This window comes from Passer domesticus, chromosome 15 (assembly GCF_036417665.1).
Source record: "Passer domesticus isolate bPasDom1 chromosome 15, bPasDom1.hap1, whole genome shotgun sequence".
Lineage (NCBI taxonomy): Eukaryota > Metazoa > Chordata > Aves > Passeriformes > Passeridae > Passer > Passer domesticus.
The window spans coordinates 8075129-8088889 of NC_087488.1; the positions used below are offsets into that span (position 1 = coordinate 8075129).

At 41.4% G+C, this 13761-nt stretch overlaps 1 protein-coding gene across 2 annotated transcripts in view; it reads left to right on the forward strand.

The window, feature by feature from the left end:
* The window catches only part of BMERB1 (bMERB domain containing 1), a 59808-nt gene that overhangs the window by 23164 nt on the left and 22883 nt on the right, over window positions 1–13761 (forward strand). For both annotated transcript variants that reach the window (XM_064390053.1, XM_064390050.1), the window contains exon 2: window positions 12854–12977. In XM_064390053.1, the coding sequence (XP_064246123.1) occupies window positions 12854–12977 (124 nt within the window). The remainder of the gene's footprint in view (window positions 1–12853; window positions 12978–13761) is intronic.

Genomic DNA, 13761 nt, shown 5'->3' on the forward strand with positions numbered 1-13761 from the left:
GTACTAGGACAATCATTTGGGGAGGAGGGAAATATTAAGGCCTATTTCCAGGTTTACATGTTATGGAACTATTTCCATTTACTCCCTGCTCAGGATGGGTGCCAGCTCTTGCACTGGCTCCAGCAGCATTTTCCTCTATGTTCAATCTTGTCTTTGACACAGGCACAGTGTGCTAGAATGAATGACTGAGCTTAATTCATCCCTCCCCTTGATTCCTCCTCTCTTTACTGCAGCTTTCTGCCTCATCTGAGTTCATCCAGAGGAAAAAGTACAGCTCTGGCTCCAGCCACAGCTCTCCTGCTCCAGGGTTTGTGCATGCAGAGCTGCAGGGTCTCAGGCTGGACACACCACACCCAAAGCATAAAAACCATTCTCAGCTTGTGTGGTCCAAGTCTGTTCAGCAGAGATATCCTGCAAGGCAGCTGAAATTTCAGGATAATTCCCTATCAGAAACAAAAGAGCATGTACAGGAGCTCTTCCAACATCACTCTTAGCCAGGCAAAGCATTTTTTCAAGCATCTTCCTGGTTTTATTTAGTTGCAGTCGTTTCATAGTAGCTGATGTGAGATTTTTCCTCAGTAGGTTTTTTTTTTTAATGGAGTTTACCTTTTATGTAGAATACTCTGATATAAAATATCTTTGTAAAAGTATTCTTGTAGTGGAGAAAAATCACAGCACTTAATTTTATTGTTTTGAAAGTATGTGGTTAGCCACAACAGAGTAAATCTGATGTAACTGTTTTCATGCTGGGAAGGTGTTACATCACTGTGTTGCAAGCAAGGAAAAACTGTCTCCTGTGAGTCCTCCACATAGATAGGTATTTACAGCAAAGAAAATATTGTCCTTGTGGCATGTTTGTATTCACTGTGCACGAGGGAGAAGAGACACTTCTCTGTGTGTTTGTTTATAAGGAGGTCATCCACTTCCCTTTGCAGTGGAGTAAAATACACAAGGAGCAGGAAAGAGGATCCCATTTCATGGAATATCCTTTTAATAATTTTCCCAGGTTTCCTCTTTCTGGAGTGGTAGAAAGACAAAATATCCAAGCTAGAAACCATTTTCTGCCTGCTAGAACAAATGATCAGGATTCTCATCAGTTTCCAGGTCCTGTGGAATGTCCTCCCCTAATAACAGGGGGAATTTTTTGTGTGCTGTCCAAGAAGAATGGGTAGCAATGACATTTTTGTGGGCTAAGCCAGAGCATTATCAGATGCTGGTTAGGATAAATGGGTGTTTGCTGGTGAGTCAAATAAAGAAACAGGCAGCATGGGAGATGGCTGTTTTGAGATGTGTATCTTTCTAAATGAATCAATATTGCAAATGAACTGAAAAATGTGCAAACAGATGCAAATAAAATAGCATGAACTGTTTATAGCACTGCTTGAGCATTGTTTTATACCCCAGCCTGCACCAAGAGAAATTAGGTCAAAGATAATCAATTCAGATAAATATTTGTAAAAATGAGATTCATCACAAAAGGCTTACTTAATCCAGAAGGTCATTAACTTTGCATAATGAGTTCTGCAGAAATAATTAAATGGAGTTTATATTTTCCTTTTTACAAATAACTTCCCATTAAATGTAAGAATTAGTACACAGAGCTTAAAACTGCAAACAAAAGGTGAATTCATTATTTATTCCTGTGGAATTTACTGTATGAACAGTGCTCTGAGACAGGTTATAGTGAGTGTGTTTTGTCTATTCATTCTGTCTGATAACTCTTCCCGAATAGAGCCAATATTATTTTCTTTGCTGGTTGCAAGTTTTCATATAGCAACAGGGGAGATAAACACCTAATGAAATAGGAAAATCTCATTGTAAAGCCAGAGAATCAAATAGGAAAGGTTACCTGAGGGGAAAAGAAGAAGGAAAAAAGAAGCAATTTGGCTTAATTCATTTTAAAAGCCAACAGATTTCATGCTGGTGGCATCCCAATATTTCACTGAAAGACAAATTTGTTTCTAGCTCTTCTTAGGCTTATATTTAATTCATAAATAGGGGATTTCAACTTAAGAAACACAGGATTCTGGTCTGTTGGGTTTCTGGTGGCTAATTCTTGGTGAAGTGTGCATTCAGCATATGTCAAAAATCTTGATCTCATGCTTTGTAAAGTGGAGGTGCGCTGAGATGAAATTTGTGGCTCAAATGAAAAAAATTTCCTTTTTTTAACACCTGCCTTGTTAGAAAGGTGACTTCTCCTAGAGGAGACCTCAAACTTTCCACCAAGTATTTGTGTTTGTATTGACTTTTTCAAAACAGAGTGAGTTCATATATGAGGTATGAGCTCACATACTGCCTTGGTACTGAGAATTTCTCTGGGCAGCATTTTAAATGGAACCCATTCCAGACTGGGTATGTAATTAAGAAAATCTTCTCTAAGTCTGTATATATGGTATATGAAACAGTATCTTAAGAAGTTAGCTGATTTGTCTCACATGCAGAGATTTATTTATTTGTTTATCTGTGTGTAGGGGCAGAGAGAAGAGTGGAAACCAGAAGAAGAGAACATTAGGGGAAGTGTCTGGTTTCAGTCCTGCTGGGATAATGAGGGCACCCTTCCATGTGGTTAGATCAGCAGGAGAATCCCTGATGAAATACACAGTGGTGCATCTCCTAGAAAGAGATGGGGAAATGCCACTCTGTCATTTCAGTTACAGCAAGACAAATTAGGTTCCTTAGTTCCAGACTGACATGTGATGTGGTCTGGGGGAAATTGCTTTCACACCTCACCTGAAGTCACCAGCCAAATGTGTAAAAAATCCTGTTGTTAGAGCATCTGGCAGCAAGGAATGTGGTACTGGTACCCAAACGAGAGTTTATTTAAAATTGGAAATAACAGTAGGAAGTCTGGAAACTGTTCTTGCACAATTCAATTATAGTACTTTGTGAAGTCTGTCATAATTCTCTGCAGACCTAATTATGTGGACAGCTTTTCTTTAAATCCCACTCAAACCCACTTAATCCTTCTTTCTGCACAACAAAAATGGTTGGGTGAGATACCACAGGCTACTTTGCAAATGGACTGAAGTTGTCTTGGAGAGAGTTTGCGGCTCAGTTGAGGCACTGAAAGCTGGGCTCTGAAATGGTGGCACCAGTCAGGGGTGACAATGCCCTTCCCACGTGCTGGAATTGCTCTGAAAAATTTCTGTATGTGAGCAAATCCTTTTTTACTCTGTCAGGATTTCTGAGGCTCCAGCACAGCCACACTGTGCTCTCGATATTTGTGTCTAATGTGTGACAGGACTGTGCTGAGATCACCCTGAGCTGGCTACTGAGCAGTCATTTGCAGGCCAGCTTGCATCTGAAGGCATCAGCTCTTGTGGCCTTATCACAGCCACCATAAGGAAAAAAAGGTTAAATCTGCCAGATTTAGAATCTGGATATTTGAAAATTGCCTCAGAGATGCAGCTGATATTAATACAGAGGATTTGGTTTCAGCTGAGTGGAGAATTGTGTGTGAATCCGTGAATAATGTGTCTGGGGATTGTTAATTCGATAGGACTTGATTTTAAAAAGGTTTTTATAAAGAGATATTAATTCCAACTCCCTTTGCTGTTTTCATGGCTGTGTTTTCCTCATTTTTATGCGTTTGCCCTCTAACCAGCTGGAGAGATGTGTGCAACCTTGTTATCACTGAGTGAATGGAAATTGGCTGGGGCATGCAAATTGCCCAGACAGTCTTGGAATTGACTTCAAAGTAGCAAAGTTGAGCCCTGTAATTGGAGTGTCAAAGCCCCCACGGGTTTTCAAGATCCAACCTGTAAGTGCCATTAGGTAATTTGTCTCAGTGGACATCCTTCTGCATATCCTGAATTTATTTACATCCTGCAAATTTCTATCACACAAATAAAATCTGTATTTATGACAATATTATGGCATAATCAAATCAGGCCTGGGGCTTTTATTCATTGTTTATGCAAAGATTTTAATAAGAAGCTGCTTTTTTTCTTATCTTTTCAGAGAAACTTTAGTTCAATATTAAGTTGTGACTTCTTGGTCATTTATTGCTGTGAGCACTGAAATCCTGTTTCGTAGTCTGTGAATGTGGTTTTGTATTAGCTCTTAAACTACTGCAAGAGAGGGTACTACTGAGGAAAAGTCCTCCCAGAGTATCCAGAGTACTGTGAGTCACAAATCAAAGACTATAAAAATAGAGAAGGCTAGCAGAACTCCCGGGAGTAGAAAACACCGCCATGAAAATCATACTGATATTGCTACAAACCAGCACCAAATCAAACACAGATTTACAGCTAGAACTGGCTCTAGTTACAGATAATTAAGGACCAAATTGTCCCACTGTACTGAGTCAGTTCCTTGCACACACAGGCACCCTCAGATGCAGAGGGAAGAACATAAAAGCAGAGATGGGGCACGCTGGTGAAGGGATGGTTTAATTTGACAGGATGGATCCTTGTGACTTCCTGCATGGAGTCTGCAATCTGTGTAGGGGCAGTGTCTGACTACAGAGGACACTGGACCTCAAACAGCTAAATCCTACCTTAATGAGTAGGATTACTCATTAACTACCAAATTAATCTTCTCTGCTTCCTGAGTCTGCCCTGCTGTGCCTGCAGATACCTGAGCCTGTTCCCAGGACCTGTCCCCACCACCACGAGCAGGTGAGCACCACAAGCTGACAGCACCAGAGGTCAGGAGAGTGCTGAGAGCTGAAAGCTGAAGTGCAAGATAGAACAAATGGAATTTATCATCCAAATATAGGATAGCAGTATAGGTTTTGAGGTTCATTAAGTCTGAAAATCACATCGAGACCTATGCATGACATTAAAAATTTCTACAAGAACTCCAGCCTGGTGATGATTCACAGGATCCTATTGTCAGGGCAGGATGAACAGCTATTGCCAAATGAGCTGTTTTTTTCAGGATATCATTACAACCAAGATGAGGCTTTCTATGCACAGAGTAGTTTCTTAAGACTAGAGACATTTTTTTCCTGGGGGAAGTGTAAGATTAAAGGGTTGCATAATTACCCACTTAGGAATCTGAAACTGTCATAAACTGACAAAAAACAAAGCCAAGAATAATTACTGCTCATAAATTTTACAGGATAACAAACAAGACTTTAATTGATGCTTTTTTTAAGAGGCAAGATCTTTATAGATCTTATCATTATGGATTTGTGCTGATATGTATATTTAAATAGGGAGCAAGGGCAGAAAATTGCCCCTAAATTAGAAAGTTAGAACCATCATTTAACTGTAAAACTTCTAGGCAGGAAACACTAGTCAAGAAGACCATTCTTAATTAGCAAACACTTTTACCACTGACTGTCTATTTCTGCTGGGGGATATGTAGTTCAGTGAGAAAACTCAAAGCAGGATTTCTTTCAGGTTCACTTTTTAAACCAGCTGTATTCAGTGCAATGCAACTTTTTCCACAGAAGTACAGCCTAAAAGATGGAAAGCAGCTGAGAATTTTCTCTGGGCAGTGGGAACTGCAGGCACTTCCATCAGATGTGACAGGAGACACTGTGTGCAGTTCTGTGAGTGTAACACCACAGGAAGCAAAAGGGCTTTCAGAGTCACAGGAAGGAGTTAACATTCAACACTGTGAATCTGGCATTTGTATTTCAAGAGAAATCTCAGTGAGACCAAGTATACAAAAGGCTGGAATGGGAAAGAATAGACTGCTGCCAACAGGCTTTCTTGCAAAGGTAAATAATAAAAAAATAAAAGGTCAAAGTTGGAGATAAGAACAAGAGCATAGAGGATAAGCAACTAAAAGAATCTTTATAACCAGAGGCTCTTAGATGTGGAGCAGAAAGGGCAGTGATTCTGCAAGTGCAGTGGGCAATTGCACACAGTGCTTTTTATATTCTCTGCTCACCTAATTTTAAAATGGGGTCATATGGTAGAGTGTGAGTGAAATACTTGGAAGTAGAAACCTATGTTTGAAGATGTCTAGGCTGTAAATCTGTGGTAATTAAAGAACAAAAAAAGTATTCATGACCTAGACAAAATAAATCCCAATGTTATAATTGTGCTATCACACCCAGACCGCAGCTGGCTGATGGACAGAGCCATCACCAGTCACAGAAGATGATTTGGTAGTTCTTGGGGAGGAAATTATATGGCAAATAGAATGATCTATGGTGGGTTTTGAATGAGCAGAGTTGGATGAATAGAGAAAAAAATTAATCATATGTGTCTCTCTGCAGACATGAAATTCTGATCTCTTGCCCGAGGTGCAGAATGCACCAGATGCAAGGAACTGATCAAGTCCAGCAGTTTGTCCCAGAACATAAATGATCTTTACACAGCACAGGGTTGAGGTGGCCAGTGCTCTGTGCTTCAGCTCTGCTGGAAGCAAAGATGCACCACAACTCCCCACAAATCAGATAAATCCCCCACTTCTTTTTCTCCTTCTCCAAAAGGCAGTTGTGAAGCAGGGATATCGGATGGCATGACACTCCCAGAGGTCCTGGTGTTTGATCAGCTTTCAGGAGGCATCTCTGGATCCTTCCTGCCAAAGGGGATCCCTAGAGCTGCCAGCTTTCACAGCTGCCTGTTGCAAAGCCAAGCTGTAAGGGGACTCAGCCAGCCCAGAGGTTCATGCTGAGACATGGAGCATATAAAAAAAACACCTTTGGGATTTCTGGGTGCCCTGCTGTCTGGCAAAAATATTTGAAGCCTTGATGCCTGGTTTAAGCCAACATCTCAGGGCTCTAAAGTTACCCCCTGTGCATCTGGGAGCTGCATTGCAGTTGAAACTGCTGATTTTTTTTAGAAATTTAACATTTTCAGAAGTGCAGGGCTGTTCTGGATCCTCATGCACTGAAAGGAAACAGAGGTCTTTGCACAGAATTCTTTCTGACTTTATAGTAAATGTACCAAATCAAATGTGTTATGCCCCAAATACTCTGAATGGCACTTCTCTGGCATTTTCCAGCAGACACAGCTTTGTCAGAAAGTTTTGGATACCACTGCTTGCAGGGACAAAGCACACCTGGCCACCTGTGAAGGAGCTGTGCTCCCTGTGCCAGCCCAAAGTGCAGTTCAAGGCTCTATGTGCCAGAGACACAAAATTTAAATGTGTTAAATTTAAATGTGTTGCTCATTCATGGAGAAGTATCAGTAAAGATTCAAAAATTATAATAGGCACAATAATAATAATGAAAAAATCAGCTTCCTGCTAGAAGCAAAATTCAGGTGTGTTGTCTCCAGCATTCAGTGGCATTGACAGCAGTGGAAGCAAAGTGATTCTGAGAACTTTTGCCATCTGACTGTGACTGGAGCAGCACATCAGCTTTTTGCTCCTCAGCCTCTGCACACTCCTGTCGTCTGTAAAGACAATAGCAGCCTATTAGCTGCTCACTGAGCCTGATGAACCAGCAGCACCATCCCAAATTTACTGAACTTGGTGCCATCACCAACCTGTTCTTGGTGTTAGAGAAGAAATAGGAGAACAAATTGACAAGCAGAGGGAAGAGATTGCCTTGAGGGAAAAGAGGAGGTTACAGCATTTCAGAAAGGACCCCTGGAATGGCCTGTGAGATGTATTCTGCAGCAGGATGGGGACATTCCTGGGATGTTTCCCAAAGCCAGACTGCTGCTGCTGTCCAAAGTAAGAGAGGCAGGCAGTGAAAGCAGCAGGAGTGTGGGATGTGCCCACTGCCACTGCAGCCTGCTCACTGCCACACTGGGACTGCCCCTTTTCTCCCTTTCCCCCATTTGAAATTGCACAAGACTGCAATTGCCTCTCAGGCAATCCGGGAACAAAACACATTGCAGCTGTTTGTATTGTATTTATATGGTAATTCCATCATAAAAGATTGAATAAATACAATGTGCCACGCACATGCCAAATTTTGTAATTGTTAGGATTCACAGTAATAGAATGCTGCAGCAGGCTAGATTACAAATAAGGAATTAAATGTAGTTTTTCCTGTACAGGTTAGTTATTGGCCACTGCATCCTGCACCAGAAGGATTAAATCAAACAGGAAAAAAAAATCAACTCTGAGCCAACAACAGAAGGGCTGTAAAAAGGCTGTCTGCAAGGCTAGCCTCCATTCATGACATGTTAGTGACCAACTACAGGAATAATCTGATTCTTTTCACATGAGCATATTTTTATCTGGAATATTTTGAAGTATAACAAATTAATTTTTCTGCATTTTGCAACTATTTCAATTTCCACCAAGCATGCTGTTTTTAAGTGGCACTAACTCGTTCTCTGTTCATCCATTTCTGACCTGTGTCTCCTGCTTACTTCTGCTTTGTCTCATCAACTAATAGTGGTCTTGAGTAGCATTAAAAGTTTACTTGCTGCACTCTGCTCTATTACCACTTAATATACTTCAGTGAAACAGGATTAGCTTGAGAATTTCACTGAATTCTTTGAAAAAGCCCCAAAGGTTCTGATCCAGAGAGCAAAACTTATCCATTAACATTTTCTTACCAAGGATTAGCTTATTATTGGACAATTTAAGGGAGTAGAAGTAGGCCTCAAACTGCTCAATTTAAGTCCAGTCCAGAGCAATGACTTAAAATAATGACTTAAAATAATGACTTAAAATTATTTTAACTGGAGCACCATTATCGGGTGGGCTAAAGATTCAGCAGGTTTGCTGTGGGTGGTTCCCACATCAGAGAAGTCTCACAGCTGCTCTGTGCCACCACCCTGAGGAGCTCCAGCAGCCATGGTTGAGCAGTCCCATTTGGGATGGCTCACCCATGGCAAGGGTGAAGAAGAGCAGTGGTGGAGAGCCGGGCTATTGCCCCTGCCCTGTGCTGAGCTCTCCTCCTGCTGAGGGACTGAGGTGGCTCTGGAAGGCGTGGCAGGGTTCCAGCAGCAGCAGAGCCATGAAGAAGAGGATCCAGAAGGCCCTGGTGGAGCAGGCCCTGTGGATCCCACACTTGCAGCTCCTCCCTGCGCGTTCCTGCCCGGCTGCACGTCCTGAGCTGTTCCTGGCTCAGCAGTGACAGTGACATCCTTTGTTTCCACAGCAGAGATTTGGGACCCCGTGTGTCACTGCCAGGCCTCACCTTCTCCGGTTTACAGTGATGATAACAACCCCAAATTCTCAGGTTTAATGTTGCTGAAATGGTTCCTGAGGTATTAAAGAGTCTTTTTCCCAGTCCCGTGGCCAAAGAAGAAGTGGAGATCCGTCAGTTCTGCTTTTCAAGGTTGTTTATTTTCTCTTTTCTATAACATTCTTTTTCTGACCTGCTGAGGTCTGTCTGGCAGGTCGGTTCATGGCACACTGCCTGCCCTTGGGGCTGTGTTATCTTTTTATACTAAAAACTACATTACAATAATTTTCCAGTACCTATCACCTACATTAGACAGTCTGTCTCTACTCTAAACCAATCTAAAAGTGCCACCATCACACAGAAGATGGAGGCTAAGAAGGAGAAGGAGAAGAAGGAGAAGGAGAAGGAGAAGGAGAAGGAGAAGGAGAAGGAGAAGGAGAAGGAGGACAGGTCATGCCCAAATCCCTCCATCTTGCCTCCTGAACCCCCATTCTAAAGACCCCCAAAATTCTACATTTTTCACCCTGTGACAAATTAACTATCATTCTGCTTAAACTCTCGTGGTTTGTACATCTTCATACAAAGCTGGTAATTTTTTCCATGGGTTAAAACCAAAGGCACAGGTGTTTTTGACTCTGTGCCAAGACCTCTGAGCCCCCTGCCAGGGTCTCAGTCCTCCAGGGCAGTCAGAGGAGCGTCCTGGGTTCTGACACCAAGTGACAATTAAAGCACTGATGGCTGCAGAGCACAGGAGCCTGTCCCTCGGGGCCACCACCAGCGTGGCACCAGTGACAGCAGCAGGACCTTCCCTGGTAATTAACCACAGCATCCCTTCCCCGTTGCTCTGAAACTATTGACACCAGGTGTGAGGTGTACTCCCATTTCTCTTTGTGAATTCAGGCTTCTTTTAACGTTTTCTTTGCACTTATTGACTTAATAGGCAATTTGGGTTTTTGTTGCTTTTAAACACAGCTGGCTACTGTTCTATTTCTGGCTGGCACACTGAGGATGAAGTGTGATCATTAAGTTAATACCCAGTTTAACTATACCAGTCTGTGTTTAAATTGAAGCAAAGTTATGCATTAATAACTTCAGGTTTACCTCTTCAGTCCCTCTCACTATGCACATTAGCTTGATAATTTTATTTTCCTATAGTAATTATTTTCATGCTATCTTTTTGTGCATGTAGTAATATCATTTTACTTGTTTCTTTGTCACTGAAAATTATCCTGCAGCTTGCAGAACAGACAAAATAGTTTAATCCTGTCACTGGCTGTGACTAGTCTCAGTGTTGTCTCCACTTTTGCTTTATGAATTTTGCTTCATTACCAAGAAAAAGCTCAATATATGCTAAAAAATAGTTGACTACTACATACCTGCTTTAAATAAAAGGAAATGTTCACTCTTTCTTTTTTGAAAATGTAAGAGACTTCTGTGTGAAGCTGTTTTGAATCATGTCCCAGAGCACTAGAGGTGTCATTGCTCACTGGGGCAGAGTTAGAGCTTTACTTAAAGGCTCAATAATGTTAACATAATCTTCCCCAGTGGTTCACATCCCAGGAGCTCAAACCATTTCATGAAAAATAATTAATTCTCCTTCAGCACAGCTGCTGCCAGGTGGGCCAGTTATCATGGATAATATATCCATGGTGTTAGAAGAGGAGCTGAGCCAGGGGTTGGTGTCTGTGGGGAGCACTGGGGGCTGGGGTGGCAATCCTGCCCTGGCCCTCCAGGTCACACCTCTGCTCCATTCCAGGGTTCCAGCCACAGCTCCCAGCTTGCAGACAAGCTGTGAACTGATATCTGATGGTTTCTGTGTTTATTTCCCTCCACTTTCAAACTTCTGCTGCCTTGCTTGCGTGTTTGAGTCTTTTGGAAACACTGCATAATTTTGGGTCGCTTTCAAAAATGTGTTCTCTGGTTCAAGGACACGTTGAGTGGGATGTGAAGGAGAATCTCTGACTGTTCTGCAAGGGGTCAGAGCAGACTTCTGCCTGTCACGCTGATTCCTGTGCTGGGTTAAGCACATCACTGGGGCATAAAGCTTGTTTGTTCCTGAATTGTTGAAATCACAGGGTGGAGGCTGACCTCACACAGGGAGTGACACCAGGGCACTTACAGCTACAGCTGCAGAGTGCAAGTAAATGAGTTACCTTTTTTTTTTTTTCCTGTTTTCTGAGCTCTTGAGAGCTATTTTCATAATATGTATGTGTAGTTTATTTATGGTTTATGTTCTGATTTATCAGTATTATTGGCTTTAATTCATGGTAGCATCAGAATAACTTCCCATCTCCTGCTTATGTTTCTGGCAAGCAGTGAAAATGAGAGGTGGGCCTGTGAGAACCTCATGACATTTAGGCTACACATCAACTAAATATACTCCAACAAACACAATGATTTCTGATAGGGAAATCCATCTTGTACAGGCAGCATTTGTGTGTTCAGACACACAAGACAGCCTTACTTTACAGACCAGTTTTGCAATTTGACTTTAAAAACAGCTACTGAAACATGGCTGTTCTCTCATGACAGACATTTCAAAATCTGTCTCACTTTTTTTCCCTCAATATTCTGTTATCTTGAAAAAAAAAGTGATGTTTTATATTTGTCTCCCCACTTTCTTCATTAAGAAAGGAAGTAAAAACTTGCAGATAATACTAGTGGGATAACTTTAAAAATATTTTATCTATTTTTAAATACAAGGGACATATATTTTGTTTATATAGTACAGAATGTTTTTCCTTTTCCTCAATTTTGGGAGAACTGTGAACTAAGTTCACACAGGGGCTGTTTGCTGAGATTTTGTAGTTTCATTCCTACTCCAACTTTTTGTCAGAAATTCTTCTCAGCTGTGCTTAGGCTGTCATGAGGGACATCAGAATTTACCTCCTCTTAATTAATTGAGCAGCTTATTTTTTGTCTGCTGTTTTCTGCATAATTATACTGAGTATGTTTTGACCTCTCTATTTTCCCCTTTTCAAATCAATACAGCTGAAACAGGCCTTTTTTCAGGAATATATCTCCATTTAGGTACCAAGATACACAGCCAACCTATTTTTCAGTGTCCAAATTCTTGTTTAACATGAAGGCCAAGTATGATGAACCCTTGGAATGGGGTTTTCCAGAGGCCAAGCAGCTCTTTTCCCAAACCCATCTCATATAAATTGGTTGCTCTGTGTTCAGGGAGCACAGTCCATAGCCCTGTTTCTCTCTGGGTTACAGAGGTAATACATCAATTATGGAGAAATAATCACAGAAGCACCATGGCCTTACCAGCTGCCAAGTTATTACTGCAAAGTGCTTTTTGCCTCCTGAACCCATTTCTGTGCCCTTGTGGGAGCCACTCAGCCCCGTGCAGGACGAGGTCCTGCATCATTTCTGAGCCCATCCTTGGCTCCTCTTGGTGGGGCTGGGCTTTGGCTCCCAGGGTGGAGCAGCAAGGAGAGTTAGAGGGGTTGGAAGTGGGGAACGTTCATGGGTTTATGTTATGGGGAGGACTCTCCAGAGCTGCAAGAATTGCTCTGAGAGGGTTTTGTAGCAGTCAGATTGTGGTGATATCAGTTCAGGAATGGTGGCTGTGGCTGTGGATGGGGTTGGGATTCCTCAGAGGGATGATTGAGCCTGACTAACAAAATATTGTCACTTTGGCTTAGGGAGTATTTCACTTCTAAACTGTTACATTGCAAGTAATAAGCAAAACAATAGAGAAACCAGTCAGCACAGCATTCAGCTGGAGTATTTTTTACTGCTTGAATTAATTACTCCATAGTTAGGTAGCTCTGTGATTTAATTTACATTCCTGAAAAACACCATTAAGACAGTCTGACTGGCTTAATTCATTTTCTCTGCTTCCACACACAGATCAACTTGACATCATTTCAATGGCTGAAACAACAATGATGCCTGAGGAAATTGAGCTTGAGATGGCAAAGATCCAGAGACTTCGGGAAGTCTTAGTCAGAAGAGAATCAGAACTCAGGTTTATGTAAGTACCAATCCTTCTGGGAAAACACTATGCAAAATTAATCAAAATAGGAAAGAATGGTATTTAGAAGACTTTTATCTGCTTGACATTTTAAAAGGGAGAAAGATAAAGAGCATCCCAGTTAGGTGAGCACTTACAAAATGCCGCTGGGAAATGATTTTTGTAGTTGCAAAGGAAATTACTGCTTTTTTATTCAGCACCTTTTTTTATTCAGCACAATTTGCAGAATACATAAAATGGATCTCTTACGTACAAAAGGAAACTTTAGCAAAGTACTTGTCTGTGCAGCATCTTTTCCTACCTGATTTCAGTCCTTTGTGGGAAGGATATTTTTCTGAACAAAATATCAACAGGTAGGGGATTTGAAGCTTTCACAGTCTAACCTAGTTCAGGCTCTATTCCTACTTCATCAGTGGTCTTAGACAGCTCATGTCACAAGAGAGCACACTGTGTTCTGCACTAATAGCAGCCAAGATTTGACATTTGTTGAATGGAAGCCATTAAGTTATGAACACAAAACACTTTCTGATATATCAAATTAAATAGCAATATTCCAAGAGGGATTTTCAAAATTGGCAAAAAGGTCAGGAATAGGAGCCTCACTGAAGGTTTGTGAATATTAATCCAATTCTGATGGTGAAGGCAATGGGGTTAATATTCCTAAATCATCAAATTTAGAAGATCAGAACTTATTCCTAAGAAGTGAATTATTTTGAAGTGTCCTCAGTCTGTGAGTATCTGATGTCAGAAACAAATGCTTTGCTGACAGGCCACGAACTTCAGT